The following is a 24,787-nucleotide window of genomic DNA, read 5'->3' on the forward strand; positions in this document are numbered from 1 at the left end:
ATATATAATTAGGGATAAATAAAACTTATTGTACAAATGAAAATTATTATACGTATTATATATATATATATATATGTACGTATATACGTGTATATATATATATATACGTTCCATGTAACAAAAAAACACTGTAATATTTTTTTTCTTTTCCTTTTCTTTTTTTCCGGTAGAGATGTGTGAATGTACAAGTGTGTTTTTTTTTATTGGGCATAAACTCTCGTTACCCGAATGATTGATTGTTAACTGCAGGACTAACCTTTAACAAAATTTCCTCGTTCATGTTTCTCCTAGTTAATAGGACAACAGCTGGTCAGCTATAGGAAGTATCTTTCTATTACTTCTTTCACTTATCTCACACTTTCCTATTCTTCTTTTTTTGGTCATCCTATGAACTTGCAGTTGCAGCTGAAATCGTTGGTACGAGCTTCAAATCTGTAGTTTTGTTAATAAATATTTTTAAATGATAAAATAGAAATTTTTTCTTCTTATAATTACCAGTAAACTAAATCGCGTTTAGCTGTTGGTGATTTTGTTGAAATAGTAAAGTTTCTTCGAATATATACTCCTTTAAAGTCTCTTTTGGAAGATCATCCAACTCCATGTCAAATCTAAATGGCTCCTCTGCGACAGGCTAATGAAAATACATAATCTCATTAATTTCGTTATAATATTCTAATTGTGAAATTAATCAATGCGAATGAAAATAAAATATTCACCTCATCGGATGGATCATAGTACTGTTCCAAATACGGATGTGCTAATGCTTCGTCCACTGCGATCCGTTTATCAGGATTGAATGTAAGCATTTTATCCAACAAATCTAAAGCTCTTGGATCAGCCTTTGGGAACAAACTTGTCCATGGTACCTTTGGCTTGAAAGGTAATGATTCAAGATAATTGCGTGCCTGTAATTATAAAATTTACTATTGAATAAAAAAGAATGCATAAGAAATGCAACAAGAAGGAGAATATATTTTCCATTACTTTCTCATTTATGACACAATCTAAATCATCTTTAGATGGAGATCCAATTACACCAAGGATATGATTAAGCTGATCCAAGTAATGTTTACCGGGAAATATCGCTCTTCTGGATAACATTTCAGCAAGGATACAACCTACCGACCAAATGTCTATAGATTTTGTATATCCCTGTAAATAAAAAGAAAATTTAATATAGAAAAATATAAATATCAAAGATAATATTTATTCTTTTAATTTATTGTATTTATTTACCTTTGAATTAAGCATTATCTCTGGTGCTCTATACCATCTGGTAGCGACATACTCTGTAAGGAAGCCAGCATGATTGTGTTCCGGATCTGCCACTCTGGCCAAACCAAAGTCACAAATTTTAAGGTCACAGGTGGTATTCAAAAGTAAGTTGCTTGGTTTGAGATCTCTATGCAAGACGTTTGCAGAATGAATGTACTTTAACCCTCGAAGTATTTGATAGAGAAAATAACATACGTGATCATTGCTAATAGCCTGAAAGTAACAACGCATATTTATCAATCTTACATTATTTATATGTTATTAATATATGTTATATATTATAATAAACACTCACTTGCGTTTTAAGAAGCTTATACAAATCAGTTTCCATCAGACACTGAACAATATACACATCTTTCATTTGCTCTATGGTAGGTGCTCTTAATATATTTCTTATATCTATTATCTGAAGTCAAACGAAGAGAGCGTTAAGTTATTGTCGGAATTCTAAATGAATGATTTTTCTTTATCGCAGGAAACAGAATAAATATGAAATGTTGTCTCTTCGAACTTACATTCTCATGTTTAAACCTTGTCAAAATTTTAATTTCTCTTAATGTTCTTTGGCTGTAAGTTTGATGTTCGAAGGGAGAAATTTTCTTAATAGCTACTTTTGTTTTTGTTACATTATCGTAAGCGGATCTGCAAAGAGAATATTATATTTTTGTAATAAAAAGAATGGTAATTCAATAAGTTAAAAATAAAAAATGTATTAAAATGAAATAATAAAGCAATGAGAATGGTTCTATTAATCTATCTTCTATAGTTCTTTAACAACTTGGGATCTCAAATAGATTACACGGTGTTTTCCAATCTCCACAAATAGCACATTGTAATCTTACTATATATATATATATATGTGTGTATGTATGTGTGTATGTGTGTGTAGGATAATAAAAATGATTAGTGATCCGATAAACAATTCAAACAAAAACGATAATCTTTTTTATCGCCTTGTGTCGCGTAACCTCGAGTAATATTAGTAGTAAGAATAAAGGGGTGTGACGTGAATTTAAAAGTCGCGCCAAAAAGTAACAATAAGCACCGACAAAAAGCACGTAATTATGATGAAAAATAAATATTCCTATGCTTTTAAATCTCGTACGATAATACGAATGCAAACAAATGATTAATACAATACGTAATTTATCCAACAATCTGATTTGAAATTGTTTATCTCGTAGTCTGTCACGCAGAGTGGACGTATCGATGAAACTCAACACAAATGACAGCAAATTACGAAGGATGACACTTACACGACCATTCCATATGCACCCTCGCCCATATACGATAAATTTGTGTAACGCGGACCAACTTCAAACATGTGACCGCGAACAATTTCGCAATTTGGATTCACGGCCGTAGAACCTTCACCCGCCATTTTGACAACTACTTTAAGGTTCTGCCGACGTTTGGAGAAGAGCCCCGAGCGACTCTACAAACTCATATATATTATACTATTACATATTCCGAGCTCTCACGAACTTACCCGAATATAGACGGCCGCGATTTTACGACTCGATTCGTGTGTTCGAAAATTTTACGATGTATTTTCATAAGATTATAAAATATTATTACCATTACAATTTAATGTTTTAATACAATTTCCTATGTAATCCTTGATTTTATTTAATATTAAATTATGTGCATTTATGATAAATATATACTCATATTTGTTATTGCATGTCAATCGATATTCGTCGTGTAGTACGGAACATTCAACGATACACGTAGTACTCATTTCAAGTGAAGTGTTGTAGGTGTCAGTGTTATTGTCTTGTTTTGTTAATAAAGAAGTGAACAAAATATATTAATATACAACAAAAGAATATAATTCTTTTAAGAATTTAATATCAACATGAATGCGCCACCAACCTTTGAATCATTCTTACTCTACGAGGGAGAGAAAAAGTAAGAAAAAAATACTTATCTAAACCTAACCTCCAAAAATTCTATCTTTTGATATTTTTAATTAAAAGGATAATAAAGGAGCAGGACACTAAGGTACCAAATGCAGCAATTTTCACAGTGAACAAAGAAGATCATACTCTTGGAAATATGATTAGAAAGTATGTTATCTCTTTTATAATATTATTTCCTAATTGCATCTTATGCACTCTTGTTTTGATTTGATAAAATATAACATAATTTTTGTATTTATTTTAGCCAACTATTAAAAGATCCTCAAGTTTTGTTCGCTGGTTACAAAGTACCTCATCCATTGGAACATAAGTTTGTAATTAGGATACAAACAACGTCAGATTATACACCACACGAAGCTTTTATGCACGCAATAACTGATCTCATAGCTGAATTGTCATTATTTGAAGAACGTTTTAAAGTAGTTATTTTGAAACATATAATTGCATTCTAATAAAAAAACACTACACATAACAGTTTTTTATTTTTCATTTCAGGAGGCGATAAAAGAAAAAAAGGAAGGATTAGATTAACGAATTGGAAACATTATAGGTATTTACAAATTAATATAAATATACATATGAATATGCATCAGTAATTGTTCAATTTGGGTTAAACTAACTTTTAACTATTCAATTGACTGCTCAGCCTAATTGCCCAAAATGGATAATAAATTACAAGTTTTCTATGATATTTATCTCTAATAAAATATACACTATTATACATAATTTGAAAAAATTGTATTCTTGAATATTTACTGCATTTCTGTATCAATTTTATTTCATAATATTTTTTGTACAAAGTACTTCCTTCGATTTATTTTTACACAAATTTCTTATGGCAAGTTTATAAATTGATATATATATATATAGAATGACAATAGTCCAAGATAATAATTGTTTCTTTTTTCTCTCTTTTATACTGGAGTATTAAATTTTTACGAGACTTAAATAACAGTTAAATTGTTAGAATTATCAACAAGAAAAAGACTGGATAATCAACAGTGGAATACCTTCATATCTGTCAGGTACAAAAAAGCAACAAGCAAATTATGTGAACGGGTAAAAGAATATCTTTTCCTAATATTATAAATTAATTTGTATAACCAAGAAATTATTAACGCGTTAACTTATACAACCAATATCAACTTTGATCCTAGGACTAACATATCATATAAATAATCTATGAAGATAAAATATATTTCATAGCAAATATATACGCTGTATACTTGAAATTATACAGTGTATTATTAGAAACGAAATAACTGTGTGTGCCAAATATAAATACCTATATAGAAAGAGAGGAACTACTTATTAAGAGTATTGCGCACATTTTGTGCGTAATAAATATTAAATAGGAGATGCATCGATTGATAATATAAATACTTATGTACATAATTACAATTGTGTTTCTTTCGTATTCAACTAATATGAATTATTTAATAGATCTGCTAGTAGACAACCCTGTCTATTTTTTTCCGTTCAGGACCACCACTGTTAACATGTCTATAAATAAGATTTTATCATGCCCCGATAATTAACAATTGAATCAATGTAAATAGAAAATAAAAATAGCTGTTCATTTTCGCAAATCTAAATACATTGTGCTTGGTGACAGCATGGATAGGAAGATGCATTTTCTTGCTTTTTTTCTTTTCTTTTTCTTTCTATATAAAATGCCTCAACTAATGCAGAAATATTAATCCTATGCGAAGGAAGACATGCTCACATATTAGGACCTGATTGTACTTTTCTGATACAAAAATATACTCTGCAAACTTTAACAAATTTCTTTATATAATTAGGATTTCTGGCAAGCATTGTAAATAGGACTACAGATAACAATATGACGTTAATATGTTTCTGTATCATCGCAATCACGTGTATCGTGTCCGAAGGCTGTAAAACAATTAACATGTGAAATTATTAGCACTTATCATATTTTTTTCTAGGATAACATTTGTGTCAGGATTTCTTTTTTAATACACTAGACATGCATTGTTTGATTTGAAGGCAAATTTAAACAAACAAAAGAAAAAATAGTAAAAAGTAAAATAATATTCTTACTTTCGCAATTTTCACAATAAGGTCTCTCCAAAGATGATTTCTTCGGAGATTTAATGATTTTCTCCGGTTCAGTAAAATCTTGAGCTTGACGCGGACAATCCTCTGTTTCGTGTAAATCAAATTGATCGCAAATATCACAGAACATACGAGGTGCTTTATTTCGTTTATCTAGGGTGGTCCTATAATAATTTCTTTTTTATGTAATTGCATTTGCATTTATTAGTCTAAATCAATGAAAGTATACAAACCGATTATAATCGTCTGCTTCATTTGCGGGTACACCCATTTCTAAAACTTCTATTTTACACAACAGAGTTTCATTTTTTCTCTGCATATCCACTATTACAGAGTTTAGGAAATCAATTTGACCTTTAACTATTTCGTTTTCTTCTTTCAATCTTATCGCCTCGATATCTTTATCTGTTAAATTAAATAAGATTATAATGTTAATATAATTACATGAAAATAGTATTATAATTAATTATTATAAGTAATAGAGTAATATACCCATTTGTTGATTCACGTCACCACCAGCTGCCTAAAATGTATCATTTCTATATTATTATTTCATAAAATACAAATATTACAATAACAGAGATTAATTAATTTTCAAAAGAAAAAGAAAAAGTAGAAACCTACATCGAAATTATTTTTTATGCTTTCGCGTGATAATTTCAATTGATTCGTAGCCTCAGATAATTTTGAAGCAATCTGTTTATTTTCCTTTTCCCTGGAAAAAGAAGATAGAAATGAAAAAATTATAATTTAAAAAAAGAATTCAAAAACAAAAAACGGGAACGAAAAATATAATTTGTTTAGTACATACAGACGACTGTGTACTTCTTTCAATTGAGCTGCTTCGGTCGTAACAATATTTAATTTTTCAATGAGATTTTGCGTATTTTTCTCCGCTTCTTTCTCTTTACTTTTAATAGTATTTGTTAATATATCAATTTGACTACCTTGTTCCATAATCAATTTTTCGAGAGTATCTTTCGTAATTAATAAGTTTGTGTTTTCTTTACGCATTTCTTCAATTTCATTCATCATAGCTTTGACTTCTTCTTTCTTCGAGTCTTCTTTAGCTACCGTATGTTCTTGCTTGTCTTGTAAAACTTTTAATTGTTCCTTCAAATTATTCATAGTTATTTCGTTGGCATTCAAATCAGCACTTTTAGTAGCAAGTAGTTGTTCGAGCGACTCTTTAACTTGTACCAACTCGTTCCTTTGTTTCTCACTTATTTCTAATGCAGATTCTTTAGCCTTAATATCACTTTCCAACTTATTTTGTAATTTAATTATAAAGTCTTCCTTAGTGTCTTGTACATCTTTTATTTTGTCATTTAATTCAGCGAGTATATTGTTCTTAGTTACTATGTCAGATTGCACATTCTTTAATTCTATTTCTACTTGTTTTAAATTATTTTCTAAGCGAGTTTTATCTTCTTCAGTTTTACGAAGTTCATTATCTTTTTCCTTTAATTTATCTTCTAAGCTATGTAATTTATCGTTAATTTGTATCAGAGAATTTTTCAGCGAATCTGATTCTACAGTTAGCTCCGAAATTTGCGTTTTACGTTGCTCAGCTTCCGCTTGTGCGATAGCCAATTCGTTACTCTTAGTTTCTATATTTCCAGTAGCGACAACTAATTTTTCATTTAAATCTGCGATAGTATTTTCCATACTACTTAACGTATTAACGGTTTCTTGATTAATCATTTCTCTATTTAAATTAATCATTTCTTTTTCTCGTCGCAAATCAGAAAGCGCGTCATCCAAAGATTTGATTTTCGAATCCTTTTCCGCGATAATAGAATCAAGTTTAGTACGAGCTTTCGTTTCCGAGTTTAATTTGTCAGTTAATTCTTCGATCGACCAACGACTCGCACTTTGATTAGCTTCCAATTTTACTTTTGCTTTTTGCAAAGCTTGTATTTCTTCCTTCGACGCGATTAGCTGCGTCTTCGCGTCGTCCAATTGCTTTTGAAGATCCAAAGATTCTTTTTTAAACGACTCCTCTGCAATTTCATACTCTTTACGAAGAATAACTTTGTCTTCCTCAATTTTCTTCAATTTATCGTTAAGATCGGAGATCAAGTTACATTTTTCTTTCAAACTTAATTCCGTACTTTTAGCAATTTCTATTTCATTGAGAAGATCATTTTCTTTGGATTCGTGTTTTTTAATCTTTTCCGAAAGTTCAAGGCAAAGTTCTTTCTCTTTGATTAATTGAGATTTAACATTCTCCGTTTCTAAACGCGATTCTTGCAACAGAGAAACATTTTTATTCAATTCCTTTTCCGTATTTTCTAGTTTCCCTTGCGTACTTGTTAAATCTTTTTCCATTTGATACAGCTTATCCTGCAATTTATCAATATCTCTTTCTTTTTCCCGCAACTCGTCGTTGTATTTCGTTAATTGCTCGGAGGAATTGGCAGAGCTACTTATCAAGTTAGCTATATCTAATTCCTAAATTCAATGGACAACATTTGATTATATTTTTGTTTTTTCTCTGATAATACAGCACTTAATATAGTTAATACTAACCAATTTATCTTTTTGGGAAGATACATTAACGAATTTTTCTTCGGCCCTTGCTAATTGTTGATTTAAATTCTCTATATTCGATTCGAATACACGTAGTTCGCTTTCCAAATTCGTTTTAGTTTGCTCGGATAACGTAAGTGCATATTGTAATTCTAAAAAACCAAACAACAGTTAATATTATCATATGTAGGATTATCGTGTAATTGTAAAAGCTCTTCCATTTACTGTCACCTGAATTCTTTTCTACGAGGTGTTTTATCTCTTCGTCTTTGCTCTCGACTAAAGATTTCAATTCGGAAATCTCCTTTTCTTTCTTATTGAGTATCATCGTTTTCTGCGACGCGTCTAAATTAATCTCTTCGATGTATTTAGATTTCACATCTATTTCTCCTTGAAATTCTTTCTTTAATTCTTCGATTTGCGTTGTCATAGAAGCTCGAAGTTCCGCAAGTTCTTTGTCTTTTAATTTTAATTCTTCGTTTAATTTTTCTAAGTGTGCAGAGGAATCTGTTGCCGTAGCTCTTAACATAGACAAGTCTTCTTCCTAAATAAGAACAAAATAATAAGGCAACTAAAATAAATAATAAAATATTCTTTCGATCGATTAAAAATCAAAGAAAAACGAAAGGAAACAAAATTCATTAAAAATCAAATAGCATTTACCAATTTTTCTTTCTCTTTCATTATCCTGTTCGTATCTTCGGCCGCGTGTTCCTGAATTCGAAGTTGATCCGCGAGCGAAACATTTTTACTTTCGGCTGCTTTCAATTGTACATTCAATTCTGTAAAACGAACGGATCAATTTGATTTCTTAAAGAAAATTCGTATTTACTTATGAAACCCTTTATATTATACCTTCAAGTTTGTGCAAAATATCGTTCAATTCTTTGTCCTTTCTATTATACAAATCTTGTTGATTCGATAACTCGTTCGAGAGTTTTTGAGCTTCAGAAATTTTCTCGTTCAATTGCGAAGATATCTCTTTGAGTTTGGAATCCTTTACATTTAATTGTTTACCAAATGATTCGGAGAGTTCATTAATATGTTTCATATTCTCAGCCTTCAAATTTTCCAACACGTTGCTCTGACTTTCCAAATATTTTTGAGACTCGCTGGTCAATTGTTGCGATTTCATTTCTATCTGTTTGTTCTTATCTTCAACAATTTTCTCATATTCCACAATCAACGATTGTTTCTCGGTCGCGTGTTTCTCGTTAACATCCTCGATCCTTTTCTTCATCTCCGTTAATTCTTTCTTCAATGCATTCGTATTGGTCTCAAACACTTGCCTCAGGTTTTCGATATACATTAATTTCTCTCGAAGGTTTTCTTTGGTTTCTTTCAAATTATTTTGAAGATCGTTTTCAACTTGTTTCTTCAAATTACCTTCCTCTTCCTTTTCCTTCAATTTTATTTCAAGATTTTTCATTGATTCGAGATATTCTTCTACCAGAACAGTTTTTTCGTTGACTTGTTTTTCCAACGCATCTTTCGTTTCCTTCAAATTTTCGTTCCGATTACGTAGATCTACGTGGAAAAGATTTTCGTGTTATATGGGACATGTGATATCTTTCTTTTTTTTTTTTTTAAATTAATATATTCATACCTTCGAATTCTGTTTTGTCTTGATTACTTGTTTGACAACTACGTAAACGAGCAAGTTCTTCCTCAGCTTCGAATAATTTCGTGCTGTCACGTTCAAGCTGTATAACCCGTTCCCTTTCCTCCGAAAGTAGTTTCTCAAGTTCCTTGATTCTGTTTTCATTTACTGTATTTATTACCTAATGGGAAATACATATTTTCTTTTTACATCACGGAGAATCTAATCGACGTGTAATAAAAACCGTAGATTATAATATCGAGAAGCACACTCAAAAATATACGAAAAGCTATGTTGTTCCATCGGTATATACGAATTTTTCTATGAGACTTTTAGAAATTTTGATAATCAATTTTTAATGGAAAATAAATCAAACAAACATATAAATGAACGAAGATGTATGTATGTACAAAGCAATAAAAAGAAATAAGAAAGAATAATGTAATTAATTGAACGACATTTTATAATCAATGAAAAATATGTTATTTAACAATGATTCTTTGTAATTAACAATAATACATATGTGTGTGAGTGTATTTGTATTTGCGTGTAAATGTGCGTATTTGCGAGGGAATGTAAATGAACGCAATAACCCATAGAACCAAATAAATAAATTAATAAATAAATAAATAAGTGAATAATAATACTGCACGGTGGTGATACAACGAGAGAAAAATGAATAAATAATATAATAAAAATAAACGGTTATACACACATATTACTTTGCGGTATCTTCGATATCTTCGATCCTCGACACAATCTGATATAATAATTGTTAACAATATTTCATATTATTTGCGCAAAGCATTAAACGTATAGCATAAATTCAATTAAATTAACATTTAATAGGCGTTGCAAAGCAAAGTATTGTTTATAGATTATTATCAAAAATAATAGTTAATACCTTTACTACAAATCAAAGAGATTCGACGAAATGTTAATTATTTTTTGAATACATTTTTTTGCGCCTTTTGTTTTTTCTTCTTTTTTTTTTTGTTTTTTTCTTTTTCTTTTTTAAATAAGTTAATTAAACGCAATAATTGTTTCAACGAAACTCTTTCGTTTTTTAGAGAGCAGCCGTTAATGGAAATTATACAATTAAACGTGAATTATAACGATCTAAGCGTTACTTTGATTTCGCGAATTAAACCATGAGAGAAACTGAGACAAAAAAGGACGGAAATGTAAATAGATAGGGAAAAAAAGAGAATAAGTAAATAAATTAAGAAAGAAAGAGAAAAAGGAGGATAAAGAGTTCTCGTTAGATATGATTTCGAATGCTATGGGACACGACAAGAGTGATAATAATACAAGCGGTGCAGAGACACAGCATGAACCCCTCTTCTGATTCAAATGGCTGCCGATGCATACTCACACTTTGATCACTTCTCTCTTTCTGAAAATAAACCATAAGTTTTCTGTGTTAAAGCCAATGATGCATTGATCGTTTTTTCGTTTCCTACGAAGAAGCACAACAAAAGTTCTATTTAAATGGACAATTTTTGTTGTTGTTTTAAAGAAAATTTTTAATACATTTTTTAAAAGTCCTAATCTTTGTTTTTTTTTGTCTCTCCATTCGCAAACCCAACACCGATTTTACAATCCCAACGAAGCTGTCAAATTCTATACACCAAGCTTTTACCAATATCCCATAACCATTCATACTTAAATGTATTTGATTTTTCTAAATATGATAATATGATTAGAAGAAATTAAATTATCATCGTATATGCGTGTGTTTAGAAAATATCCAAAATAAAATATATCCTCCCACATCCACTTGCCTTTATATTTATCCACACTTTTACTTATGAATTTTCTCCAATCCCACCTATATATTATTTATTATTAAACTCACCGGAAAATTATTTAGGAGCAACGAGTCTCCTTTTTCTTTGTTTCATTTCAAATACATATGTATATTATATTATCACTATTCGTAAAATATAAGATAATCATGTAAAAGAAATCATTTCTTTTTTTCTCTTCGTTCTAATTAATTTCACGAATATTATTTTTCTCCAAACTTACTTGTATATCATCTTTATTGACGGATTCTTCCTCAAAACGGAAGAGCAGGTCCTCGCATTTTCTTCTCTCCTCTTCTAACTGTATTGCCAAAGCGTTCTTCTCTTCTAAAATTTTGTTAAGAGCCATTTCCACATTGAGAACGGTCTTTTCCATCTCCTCGCGATACTACAATTTTAAATATCATTTCCTTTTTTTACCAATTGTAAATATGTAACATAATATACAAGGTGGCAAGGTGTAAATTAAACTTGATTACAATTTGTATAGATAAATAATGAATAATTATCTATGATCTTTCTACCTTATCATATTCTTGTTTAATTAAGATCACAGATTGTTCCGCTTGATCAGCCTGATTAGCAGCTTTCGTGACACGATCCCTTTCCAAATCTCGTTCTCTTCGAAGAAATTCAATTTCCTGTTGTTTCTCCTTTAACATTTCCTAAAATGGATATATTTTATTCTAGATTAACACCTACTCGTAATTAATTCAAATTTTAAATAATCCTATTTATACAAAAGCTCGCTAGCATTTTAATATAAATATTGTTAATTGCAATACGCAGAATTTAAATGAAATTGCATATATTCGTATACGCACATTTTTTACACGTACATTTCATTAATACATTTATAAATATATCTATACATAAATCTAATAAAAATGCTATGCTTGTTTTGAGTCATTAACATAGATTTAGAAACATGAGTCATTAATAATAATTGTTTTAATTCTAATCTCATTAATATGTAAGCCAATGTTTATGTTTCATACGCATAAGTTTACGTAACAACGTAACATTCGTTCTGTCTCTCTCTCTCTCTCTCTTCTCGAGAAAAAAAGAGAGAGAGCTCGTCTAACTTTATCTAATCGCATTTAAACTCATAGCCATCCTTTGTTATTGGCAAATCCTTGTACTACTAAATAACCGGTTTCAAACTAATACAGCTAAAACAATACCCGTGCATATATATATATGTATGTATGTATGTATATGTGTGTGCATAAGCATCGTATTAATATTCTTCTATCATCACGTATGTCTAACGAAGTGTCTAAATCAAACGCATACGTGTTTAAATTCCCGATATGTAATAATTGCATTTGCTATTAACAAAAAACGCAGAATATACTCACCTCAATTGAAAAATGTAATTCTATCGAGGACGAGAAAAAGGATAGAAAGAAAAGCCGAAAGGATTTTATTGAAAGGTATACGTGTAATACAATTATTTTTTCTTTCTAAAAAAGAATTTTCTAATTTGTTTCTTTTTTTTTTTAATCTAAGAGACTTTGTTCTTTGATGTTTAGAACAATAAACTAATTTTGACTACGAGTGAGATAAAACTATTTACATACCCACAGAATTAGATTTGTTGTTCAACTATCTACAAGATAAATAAATAATAAATACAATAAACGTGTATTATGTTTCATTATGTACATTAAAAAGGCAGCTACTAATCGCTAAAAGTATCTAATCGTTTTAGATCAACTATCGAGATTATGCTAGTTTCATATGTAAGATTATCACAAGGCGCTCTTTATTAATTGTATTCTACTACAAATTCTACCTAATACCATCATAATATGCTCGGTTATTATTAGATTGTTTTTTTTGCATTTGCTTAAAACTAATTCATTCTCATTACATGTCATTAATATGCTACTAATCGTGTTCTCACCTGCAATGAACTTTGAATGGGTGTCGACGTGCGCATACCAGGCCGCTGGAATATTGTATGCAACAAAAATTCAATCATGCACTTCGGACAACAATACATAAACACTCTTCTTTTGTTGAAACAAAATATGGGGAGAAACATAAATAATAAGTTAACAACTAAATCTATCATTAGCGTATCACTAAAACAGAGATTCGAATTTTGTCGATGACAAATGTGTCCCGATTATTATTCAACGATTATTATACTTGTTAATTTGCGTCTAAAATAGTCACATATATCTATTAGGTAATTTAGAACATCAATTTTGTAGATACGAGTACTCGAGACTATGTCATTCAACAAAAACCGAAACAAACGATATTAATCCTCTATTTCAAGAAGAAGAAACAGGATTAACGTGACTAATAGCAATTGAAAGTAACAATAAGAGGAAAAAGGACGGATTTATATATATAAAAGGTACTCCAAAATTCTTAGCGAACTAAAATAAGGAGAGGGAATAGGCTAGAATGATAAAAGAAAAGACGCAATATAGCATCTGTGTGCGTTGCCGTGGCAAAGGACTTCGTGCAAAAGCTTCGTCATACTTTTCTCTCTTTTTGTAATCTTATCGTTGTTGTCCTCGTTGTCGTCTAATTTTATTGTTTTATTGTTTTTTAGTGTTGCTCTTTATAGCGACAAATTTGTCACTCTGGCATCTTGAATCTTACCCTCGTAGCGCCTGTAGCAATTCTCGAGCCAGCAATACTGCTGTTAACGCTGGAAATCGAGACTAGTGACTCTCGAGAATTTGTCCTCTTCAAAGTCGAGTTAAGTGCAGCACCGGACGGCCTGTGAACCACGCAGGATGTTCTTTTGTTCAAGGGTGACTTACTGACCTTATGCATTGGTGCAAATAGGCCGTATTTCGGTCGACATTCGAAGTACCTACGTTCAAATATATTACACATGGTCATCGTCATCCTCATCGTATCCTACCCTATCTTTATTTTCATTCTACTTATTTATTTCTTCTTAAAAAAACAAAAACTATTAAATAAACTATGGTAACAATACTATGCACATTTAAAACGATAAAGAAAAGTTCGTTCGATCTAAGATGCCTTCTCAAATTCTGAAACCCTTATCGATTTTGCTTTAACCCTTTCTTAACTAGCGACCCATATGGGGGTCGTGCTATACGCATGCCAATGCGTAACAAGAGGGGATAAATGAATTTACTAATCGATGAAGGCTTGAAGGAATTTCTAAGATAATAAAAAAAGAAAAAAAAAGAAAAGATGAAGAAATAAAGTAGACGAATGATATCGAAAAAGTAATCGAATATTTAGCCGACCTTTTATCATTGACAGAACCATCGTTTTTCCCAAGAGGTTCATCCAATTCGATTCCACACCATTCTCCAGACGCAAACTCTGTTATTCCCATATAACGAAGTACTCCTGTTTTGCTGCCCTGACTGGAGGATACTATGACCCTTTCACCTATTTTCAGATCCCTTTGCGACACCGTCGACGAAAGGCTGGTCGTCGATGCGTCTGCGTATATTTGCGTTAGGTGATATTTATATATTTACACGAATTAAATACAATTTTTGTCTTTGTTTGTTTAAAAAAATGGACATCTATACATAATGCGTAATATTTTAAGCTAATGTCACGTGATCTGCTCTCATACGTGTATTTGAAATAATACATTCACTCTTAATATATTTATTTGATACTCGTTAAAACGTAAAAGGGGAAAATAAATGTTAAATATGTTCGAGTTGATATAAAAATTAACTACAATATAAAAAGAAAAAATATAAATAATAATGTCGCAAATTTAAATATAGCACGTAGCAAGGCAGCTAAATTTGCAGACAACTGCAAATTGCTAAATGGCAAGGCAGCAGTTACATCGTAATATCTAAACTAACTGCATGTATTCTACGTTAATGTGCTGATACAGATCATCTACTTAATATCATGATTTTCATTTAAACAAAATATAAAACAAAAAAGTAGCACTTTGAAATAAAAAAAATGCTTATTGAGCGGAAAATGTCATGGCTTTCGTGATATATAATATTGGTTGGTCATGCAAAAAGGATCATCGAAAGATGAAGGACAGCGATAAAAGAAAAAAATCTTAGGCGTGCGACGAATATTTGTGGCATCGATCCTTACTCAAAGAGGGTGAAACGGACTTGATCAAACATCCCCGTGTACTGTCTGGCGGAGTCGTAGGAGTTCTTAGAATCGGTGACGATGAAGCTTCTGGCAAAGGTTGTCTGGTCAATCTCGTTAAGCGTGAGAAAATGCCACGTTTAGGTTCGCATTGAAAATATCGACAGCCGGCAACAGACCCATCGTTCTTTCCTAAAGTATCCAATTAAATAGATTTTGTCTCATCATCGTTATCGTCATTATCATCTTCTGTTTGTTCTTTTGTTCTTACCAATGGGCTCGTCGAGTACCACACCAGCCCAATCTCCCGGAGCAAATTGTGTTTCGCCGATGTAAGCTATTGAACCGGGCTTCGTGCCACCAACCCATACTCGATCTCCTATTATGAAGCTGTCCGTGTCCTCCGTCAATACGACACTAGTATCTATTATACAAGATTTCATTCTATATATCATTTTCCTCATTTTCCTCATTTTCTAACCAATTACTTCAAATCACGCACGCGTCTTTGATAATCATTCAAGTATACGCATTTGTCGTGCGACAAAAAAAGTGCAATTTAAAATATATATTTCTATTTACTTGGTCATTTTTATTATAAATACTGACCACTTAAATAGCAGAATTTTTAGAGAATTGTGAATTTATTGAACAGTCAACATTGATGATCCCCACACTTTTAAGAATAAAATAATTTCGATATAAAAAAAAGGACACAGAGAAAAGAAATCTACAAAGCCAACCTACCTGATCCTCTGCGCAATCCAGCCTCACTTAATTTACGGCCATGCGTTTCCCAGAGGTGATCCATGCTGTCTGTGGTAGTTGCCATGCAAAATAATGCAAAACATACTAAAAACGACAAACTACATGCGCCCGGACGTGTAACACGAAGCCATAGAATTTTATTCCAACCTTAATTCGATTGATTTCTTTTTTCTTTTTTTTTTTTTCAACCCTTAAATGTGTATGATTTGTGTGTTCATAAAATTTCAATGGAGAAAAAAAACTAAATGAAATATCAAATGCACATTCTTAAATCTAGAACCATAACAATGTATACATTTGAAAGTTAATTAGCCAATCGGCGAGTAATTTCCTCCTAATCGATCTAATCTTTTCTCTGCTCCGCTACTTGCATCCGTTCGCTGATCTTTAATTGTCAAAGCAACGAATCTACAAACGGAAATTGAACGAACCGAGAGAATCCTTATACGAGTCTCGTTACGCAAAAGGACGATATATATCTCTTGGACGATAACGATCTTTTCTATTCCATTGCTATAGAAAGTATGCGCGTAGTATATGTCTATGATCGATTCGATAATCGATTAATTTCGAACGTACGTTTAACAGACCGGGACGTATGACCATTTAACACCGCCTTGCAATATTAATATGCGAATGGAATACAATATGATGTCTTACTGTTTACATTTCCTGTCGAACCATACTAAACGTTATAATGATATATTGTTAATAATTTATGTAATAATGACAACCGATTTATATCGTCCGATAGATAATTAAAAATTAATAATTAAGAATACATGCTACACGATAACGATACGCGCTACTAATTTTGTATAATAAATTATTTATTGTGTCTATAATTACCGATTAAAAATATTGTATAGAATGAAAGATTTTGAAATTCTAATTTCTGATAAAAGAAGAGACGTTACTTTTAATTTCCAACTTTTGTATAAGAAAAAAAATCCAGAAAAGGAATCGCTGGTATGTCCGGGTCTATCTCTATTCGATATCGAATGAATTATTTATGAGTACTCGTGGGAGTAGAAATAATATACTAAGATCAGATCTACTATAAATCGTCGTAGTCATAGTAATCGCATAAACGCACTTGCGTAGGACGGCGCCTATGTTCAACGAGATTATTTCACGATTACGAACGGATAAACACGGTGATGTACGTGAGATTCTCGACATCTTGGCATAACAACGATTTTCTTTATTTCGTGATCGAGACTTCTAAGAATGAACGATGACGTTCGCTTGATAACGCTTTAGATGAAAATTATTCGATTATTCTAATCGAATTTTTTCATTTCAACAAAAAAAATAAACATGATGATGATGATGTCAAATGAAAGAGGAACTTCTTTCGATTATTGTATCGAACGATGTTTTAAAATGCCAAGAAAAGTATTATAAAACCGGCTCTATAATAAATTCACACTTGGATAAATATTAACGAAGACTAAAATGACCAACGACCAAGGGACACGGTCATAAACCGTTAATCTTTCCATATTTAGACGATGGTGTCATAGTTACGGAACACCATGGAGTAGAATGTTGATTACATCACGACTACTACCGCGAACGATTTTAATCTTTCGAGGAAATGTCCAGAAATCGAAGGAAAACTTTTATCATTTCCTATCATTACTGATCGATTAAATCGAATTTGAGATAAAATTAATTTATTTCATTTATTAAAATGCAACGATTCATTTTTAATCTCATCCGAAGTATCGAATGGAAACGGCGCTGCGTTGAAATAAAGTAAATAAAAAAAGTATAAAGTAAAATCGATCCGGTTTGAAAGGATAAAATGGAAAATGAATTTTATCATTGCCTTGAGTTTCCCTATCGCGTTGCGAAATATGAACCAAACGCGATGGGAGAGATGCCATTTCGCGATGACGAGAAAGAGACGAAGATAAATAAAAAGTGAAAGAGTAATGAAAAAAATAACAAGAAAGATGAAACGAATGCTTCGAAATCGAAACTACAATGTGAACACGTATAATGAACAAGACGGATTGCATAAGCAAATGCATATATGTATGCATGTATCATGCGTCATGATCGAGAAAAAGTAAGCGTGTATTCGTTAGTTTGTTCTTCATTCTTCTTATTCGCTTCTTCGCCCCTTAGGCTACCTACTTGGACATGATTCTCAGCTAAGGAAACCACTGGACATGATCGAATAAGGCGAGATACGTGCCCTCGATGCAACTCCCTTCGCTGCGATTCTTTTAACACGTCTCTTGCATACAATCGTTAAAGTCTCGCGAATCTTCTTATCTCATCCTACTTTTTTTTCAAACTCATTCAACAATTGTAAATAAAAAATCAAGAATTTTTATATTTATATATTCTTCTGGAAATTTGATTGAGATCTGATTGCGTTTTAATTCATTTTTAAATCGTATGCGTTAAGGCTTTGATCTATGAGATCTTAGAAGTCTTTTTCTTTTAATTAGATTATTTCTAATGTCTATGATCCTCTATGAAAATATTAAGAAATTCCCGTAACACGTGAAAGTATTATTCAAATATTATTTTAATTCGAGTCCATCTTTAAGGTATACCCTACATGTTACGAAAATAAATAGAACGATATTATTTCAAACGTTAGACGAAATACTACCGTAAAATATCACTTTAAGATCGTAGCCAAGAAAAATAACGAATACACACTCACTTTCGATGATTAGGAACTCGTTTGAACAACCGGTTGAAAATCGTGTTAAGTTTCGGAATCATTCGAGTATGACAATATTTTTTTTTTAATTTAATTACAGTATGTAAAATAAATTTCTAAAAAAAAAGAAAGAAAAGAAAGAGAAAAGGAAAGAAACTCAAAATTATTCTCGCTTAACAAGATTTTCACCAGAATGAAAATCGTACTTGCAGTTTTAAATAGATCGATCAGGAACAATATATTAAGCAGGCCTATTCAGGTGAGATGCGTCGCGTTGAGAGGTGGAAGAACGACTTACAAGAAGCTCGCGTGTTCGAACTCGTAAGAGCATTCGTTCAGGTTCGTTTCAGGGTCTCGCAAGCGTGTATCGTATTCTCGTACGTAAGCTGACGTAGTAGATTGGTGATCTGTTCTCGTTACCTTGTAAATGGAGACTGACAAAAGCGATATTATATGGATACGAGTATAGTAATTCATCGAAACGACTAATCCTATATGTCTCCATGCTATTTTTCTATATTTTCATTATAAAGTAACTGCAGTTTCGTATTACATTGTATATACAATGTATGGTCTTTTTGTATGCATATACAGACAGCTTGGCAACCCTTTTTCTTAAAGCATAATTCTATTGTGCTAACTACTCATTTTCTTCACAGGTGTGTGTATAAATATACAACATATACCTATATTAAATATTTATGTATCTAAAATAAAAGAAAAACATTTTTGATAAAATATGGTGACATAGAAAGAAAGAAAGAAAGAAAAAAGAAGAAAGCCTAATAATATCGAGTGACATATGAAGGAAATAAACTGCAATACACACAAACATGCAAAAGAATAATCATTTTTTCCTCTGTTTTTTTTTTTTAATTATTACTTACTGCCTGATGCTTTTGGCGATGACGGAGGAATAGCTGGTCTCGGTGGTAGTGTACAACATGGTCTACCAATTTTCGAAGGTGGTCTTATGCCCGATGGCTTTGCTTCCGTCATTTTTGGATATTTCACTTATTCGCGCACTGAAATAAACACACAATCAACTAATTAGTTCGATTTTATACGAGGGAAACGTTTTGCGGATGAATGTATGTTTGTAACATTTTAAAGGAGGATTTAAATTTTGCCGCCATAATTTTTCGTTTATCAACAAATGCAAACCAACATTGATATTATTTTTTTTTACCGAAAGATGACGCACAAATACAATTCAACGTTTATGAGCGCATAATATATAGAATGTTCTATCTAAATTCAGAAAGCTGAGTAACTTTAAACGATAAATTAAATTGCGAAATGTTACTATTTTACTTTTTATTTTACGAATATAATAATAACCGTTTTGTCAAATATAATTGATTATTATGTATAAACATATAATTATCAGTGTCTAATGAAATATTATACGTGCGAATTTCATGACCTTTCGATAAGAAATATTAGAAATTTAGATCAATTTCTCTGAAACAGACAAATAAGAATATTGAAAAAAAAGAAGAAATGTTCTTCGCATGGTGGTTAACCTCAATTATGTTGAGTATTTTTTTAGGGTTGTTGATAAAAATGTATCCTCACCTTAATTAACACTGCAGAGTATAATCATATATTATTTGTTGGCACTTTCCATTTAGAACAATCACATTAATCACACTGCCGTTATCTCGATGAAACGGCGCGACGAGATTCTCTTTGATACTCAATTCGCGATCAACGAAAAAGTGAACTTAGATGACAACCACTATCGTAAACAAGTGGGAACTCGATTACAGCGCTCATATGGTCAACTTTTGAATTAATTTACGAATCCTTATTTCCACCCCTTTTGAAAATGTAAGTTTGGTTATAAACAAACGAATTAACGTAGAATTTTTATAAATATTGTTAAAAGTTAGAATTTTCTATTATATGAATTACTGCAAATATTCACCTTAATTAAAATATATTCAACGAGAGAAATTAATGTAGAAAAATAAAACGTAGTGTACTGCGTATAGGATGCGTCTTCATTCTTATTCTTATCATGCTTCTAATTGGTTTTTGATACCACTCGCTGATTGGCTCCTCCGTTTCAACATCTCCCACTGCCCAATGAAAATGTCTCGTATCTGTAAGTAATATATCACAAATTAATACATTGTTTAAATAAATATAAAACAATGATAATTACTAAAATTGTATTAATACAAAATTTTTATTTTAGATACAGCTAAAGTAATGTGTGTTCGGCTTAAGGAAAAACTCAATGTTGACACGTATGTCTACTTCCGTTTATCTATTATTCTTACGAAATAATTATTACCTGAAGTGGTGGCTGTCTTATATACATTTTCCAAGAAAAATAATTTAAATTTACAAACAAGATATATTATTAGATTCGTTCAAGTGTTTTAATTAAAAGTAAACTCCGACTTAATCGCTAAACAATGGATTTGTCAAGTGTACCACTCACCGCATTGTCTCTAAGAACTAAAAATGCTATTTCTAATCTGTTAAATCCAACAAAATTTATTCCAAGTGATAATGGTTTACCAAGGTAATTTTTATTTTATTTTCACTCTATTTTTGTTTTGTAAAAAGGAAAGAAACATTTATAATGCGAATGGTATGTCAATGTCATTAATTAGATCATTTTTTTATTACAGAGATTGGAGAGGCCTCGCTCACTTGGCAAATATAGAAGGTGAACTCCTTCCTCTTGTGTCATCGCATTCTGATCCAACTGCATTTATTCTAAATACTATAGCGCAAAAGAAAAATGATAACAACATAGCAAATTTGCAATGTATGTTATCTATGCTTGACAGGTGGGATATTATTGATGATATTCAAGAATTCATCGGTTGGTAACTTTTGTCCTGTGTTCTTATTTCATGTTACATTGTACGTATACCGTTACATAAAATCAATATTACAGAAGAGGACACCGACAAATATTTAAAGAGTATACAAAATTCTCAGACGACAGCTGAAGCGATAGAAGAAACCGTTGATTCTAAAATAATTACAGTAGGTTGGTATCAAAATGACATACAATCTATTTTCATAATATCTGTTATCTTATCAATTATTTTATATTTTACAGATGATCTACATAGAATTAGACAAGGTTTGGAAAATCAGAGATACGATGCACTTGTTTTGTATGCAGATGAAGATGTCGACTTTGCCTATGAAATGATTGAAAAGCTTGAAAATCTCGATATAAAAGTGAGGATAATTAATTAGTAGAAATAAAAATTGTATTACAATATCAAATGATATCATAATCTTTGTGTGAAATATTTTTTATAGCTTTGTATAAAAGATCGAGATCTAATCGGAGGGATTAGTTTTGAGCACGAGGCTGTGATGACTCTCATATCGGAACGTTGCAATAGAATGATCATAATAATCTCTCCTAATTTTTTTAAGAGCTCCGCGAACCAATTTTTTATGAACTATGCTCAAGCCGTAAGCATTGGTAGGTATCAAAAGTTTAAATATATTTATATAAACAAGTGCTAATATATGTGTGTTAATATATATTCGAATTTTTATAAATCGTTTCTTTGCAGATAAGCGTCAGAGAAAAATTATACCCTGCATATACAAAAAGTGTGTATTACCGCCTCAGCTAAGCTACATGTTTGTTCTTGATTATACCAAAGTCGGTTTATATGATTTTTGGGGAAGATTAAGAGATTCTATTCAAGTTTCAAATAAATTACAAAATGGAAATATGGAAAAAACTAAAAATGAAAATCACGTAACTACATGTTTGTCATCTTCCAATAATTTAAATGATTCCGTCAAGGCTCCAAATAAATTAAACGATGAAGATACGAAGAAAACTAAGAGCGAAAATAAGGAAACTACATCTTATATTCCAGCTCTGAATAAATTAAATAATTCCATTCAAGTTGCGGAAAAATTAAGTTATGGTTATATGGAGGATAGTAAGAAAGAAAACCAGGAAACTATTCCATATTTGCCATCTGTTAATAATTTAGATGCATTAAATATTACGATAGATACGACAGAAGTAAGCAGAAAGAAATCTAAAGAAAAAAAGGCCAGTAGAAAGAAATCGAAACATTTGAACATATTCAAAAAAATTCTACTAAAATCATGAGAGATCTAATATATCTCGATAATTGTGTAAAACTTCGTTTATAGTGTATATATGTAAATACGTGAATTTGTGACTATGTATATAACATATACAGAATGATTCACTTAACTTGGATACTGGATCAAGTATCTTATGCTCCCTTCGACGATGGGTTACGGTGTAAATAAAAAATATTTTTCTATAATTTTTATATTTCAATATTTGAGATATCTTATATTCCTATATAAATCTCTCTCTCTCTCTATATATATATATATATATATATATTTATGTAGCAGATTTATATAGTTTTATATATTCATAGTGAATTAATATTAATTATTAAAATGTAAATTTTAATATATAATAAAATTAAAAACTATTAAATCTAACATATATATTTAATTAATATGATATTATATAATTAAACGAAACACTTCAATAAAATTTATTCGAACAAAACTTTGGTAAATTATATATGATGCATTATAAATGCATAAATCCATCGTTGCAACGTATACCGAAACTTTACGAATAATATATATGTATATATTTTAAATTAGATTGACTGTAAGATAAAAATGTAAATATATGTATAAAAAACAAAGAAAAAGAAAAAAAATGACGTCAAAACAATAAAAAAATCTCGCAAACTACCGTTAAAGTTGTCACCTTTATTTTCAAAGTTAGCTGCATTTAAAACAACCTTTATATTTTATTATAATATTGCTCGTTACACGAGTACGGTTGATAATAAAAAAAAAAAAGATATAACTGTTCTATAGAAAATAGTATTACAAATTAAAATATTATCTAATTACAAGTTTTAAGTGTTTTTTTATAATACAATTCATTAATGAAATATAAAAGAAGGCACCTGAAACAAGTAGACCATTATTTGTATTTGTATCTCTTCGAAAAAAAGAAGATAAAAAATCTCAACAGTTTTTCTGGTCTCGCTTTGATTTCTACAAAGACACATTATTCTTAGGCACAACATTATACTTTCATGCTGTCTGTCATTATACACGAAGTTTTGTTTCATCTTTTCAACGCGTATTCATATTTCCATCAGTAAAACACAGACGTACAAGAAATTTCGTACATATATATCATTTTTTTTTTCACTTTTTCTTTTTATCTTTAAATATACTCTCTATACACATAAATTTCGTTTTTTAACAACTAGTACCGTTCTGATGGAAATATGAATAAAAAATATTTAACATCTCGGTGTGGTATCAACGAAAAAAAAAGAAGAAAAAAAAGAAACGAAGAAGAAGAAAAAGAAATATTGTAAAATTATTTAATAAAAGTCTTGATATCACTGCGAACTATTATCGAGGGTCGCGGTATTTATTACCTCTTAATAAAAGACCGCACCTTATTAACGCATTTGTCCATAAAATTTCTTTTTCTCTTTGGCTCAGCTCCTGCCGGCAAAGATAGCAACGAGCCTTGTTCCTTTATTTCAGCTTTGTAATCGTTGGACGAAGCACTTTCGTTCGAATCTAATCCCGCGCCACAGCTCTTTGCTTTTAGCAACGTTGATTTATCTTTTACTATCGTCATAAGTCTTTCCTGTATTGGTTCTACACTATTATCACAAAGCTCAATGGTTTGCTGCCTGTTTTGAGAATTTGCCACCTCGCGATCGTCCCTTAAATTCGACGATTCGATCTCGCCATCTGCACTCGTGCATCTATTTAATTGTTTAGGCAACAACATCGTTGAATCGTCTTCTTTGTCGCTCCTTTTTTCCGAGGACGAAACTCTCTGATTCTTCTCTTCCTTGGACACTTTAGAAATTTCCAACAGAGAGCTAGACATTTTGGTTTTTAAACGTGGAACAGGTAATGGTAAATTTGTATTATCCTTTGCCTGTTCAGAACTGCTAGACTGTTCGGATTGTTGTTGAGTTTTGCGAGATATGTCCAAATT

The 24,787-nt window shown here is 30.9% G+C and overlaps 4 protein-coding genes across 11 annotated transcripts; 2 read left to right on the plus strand and 2 right to left on the minus strand.

Annotated features, from left to right (window-relative positions):
* Nucleotides 1-267: 267 nt before the first annotated feature.
* On the minus strand, nt 268-2,706 carry LOC122525717 (mitogen-activated protein kinase 1). 2 transcript variants are annotated; one of them, XM_043648643.1, is made up of 8 exons: nt 2,532-2,706; nt 1,791-1,917; nt 1,571-1,681; nt 1,237-1,488; nt 985-1,152; nt 717-905; nt 496-631; nt 268-405 (listed from the first exon to the last, which is right to left on the minus strand). In XM_043648643.1, exons 1-7 carry the CDS (start codon nt 2,654-2,656, stop codon nt 503-505), a joined length of 1,101 nt encoding a protein of 366 aa, XP_043504578.1. In that variant the 5' UTR covers nt 2,657-2,706; the 3' UTR covers nt 268-405; nt 496-502. The 2 variants fall into 2 exon arrangements, with proteins under 2 accessions (XP_043504578.1, XP_043504579.1); XM_043648644.1 differs by having other exon boundaries at nt 268-432.
* A 287-nt stretch (nt 2,707-2,993) lies between these two features.
* LOC122525718 (DNA-directed RNA polymerase II subunit RPB11) lies at nt 2,994-3,998 on the plus strand. The gene is made up of 4 exons (XM_043648645.1): nt 2,994-3,186; nt 3,255-3,344; nt 3,442-3,616; nt 3,693-3,998. The coding sequence occupies exons 1-4, from the start codon at nt 3,134-3,136 to the stop codon at nt 3,726-3,728; spliced, it is 354 nt and encodes a 117-aa protein (XP_043504580.1). The 5' UTR covers nt 2,994-3,133; the 3' UTR covers nt 3,729-3,998.
* An 854-nt stretch (nt 3,999-4,852) lies between these two features.
* LOC122525715 (CAP-Gly domain-containing linker protein 1) lies at nt 4,853-20,491 on the minus strand. Of its 5 annotated transcripts, XM_043648634.1 has the most exons (21): nt 20,332-20,491; nt 19,641-19,778; nt 16,047-16,115; nt 15,571-15,723; nt 15,300-15,491; nt 14,465-14,666; nt 13,839-14,055; nt 11,741-11,881; nt 11,440-11,604; nt 10,784-10,804; nt 9,415-9,589; nt 8,664-9,335; nt 8,472-8,590; nt 8,040-8,352; nt 7,809-7,960; nt 6,088-7,730; nt 5,901-5,991; nt 5,769-5,799; nt 5,510-5,681; nt 5,262-5,440; nt 4,853-5,093 (listed from the first exon to the last, which is right to left on the minus strand). In XM_043648634.1, the coding sequence occupies exons 2-21, from the start codon at nt 19,750-19,752 to the stop codon at nt 5,047-5,049; spliced, it is 4,866 nt and encodes a 1,621-aa protein (XP_043504569.1). In that variant the 5' UTR covers nt 19,753-19,778; nt 20,332-20,491; the 3' UTR covers nt 4,853-5,046. The 5 variants fall into 5 exon arrangements, with proteins under 5 accessions (XP_043504569.1, XP_043504571.1, XP_043504570.1 ...); XM_043648636.1 differs by lacking the exon at nt 16,047-16,115; XM_043648635.1 differs by lacking the exon at nt 10,784-10,804.
* A 329-nt stretch (nt 20,492-20,820) lies between these two features.
* Nucleotides 20,821-23,051, plus strand: LOC122525716 (myeloid differentiation primary response protein MyD88). 3 transcript variants are annotated; one of them, XM_043648641.1, is made up of 7 exons: nt 20,821-20,863; nt 20,957-21,289; nt 21,399-21,595; nt 21,671-21,766; nt 21,839-21,963; nt 22,048-22,216; nt 22,311-23,051. In XM_043648641.1, exons 2-7 carry the CDS (start codon nt 21,180-21,182, stop codon nt 22,865-22,867), a joined length of 1,254 nt encoding a protein of 417 aa, XP_043504576.1. In that variant the 5' UTR covers nt 20,821-20,863; nt 20,957-21,179; the 3' UTR covers nt 22,868-23,051. The 3 variants fall into 3 exon arrangements, with proteins under 3 accessions (XP_043504576.1, XP_043504575.1, XP_043504577.1); XM_043648640.1 differs by having other exon boundaries at nt 20,836-20,863; nt 20,957-21,008; XM_043648642.1 differs by lacking the exon at nt 20,821-20,863 and having other exon boundaries at nt 20,921-21,289.
* The last annotated feature ends 1,736 nt before the right edge of the window (nt 23,052-24,787 follow it).

Source organism: Polistes fuscatus, unplaced genomic scaffold, assembly GCF_010416935.1.
Source record: "Polistes fuscatus isolate 324 unplaced genomic scaffold, CU_Pfus_HIC Scaffold9, whole genome shotgun sequence".
Lineage (NCBI taxonomy): Eukaryota > Metazoa > Arthropoda > Insecta > Hymenoptera > Vespidae > Polistes > Polistes fuscatus.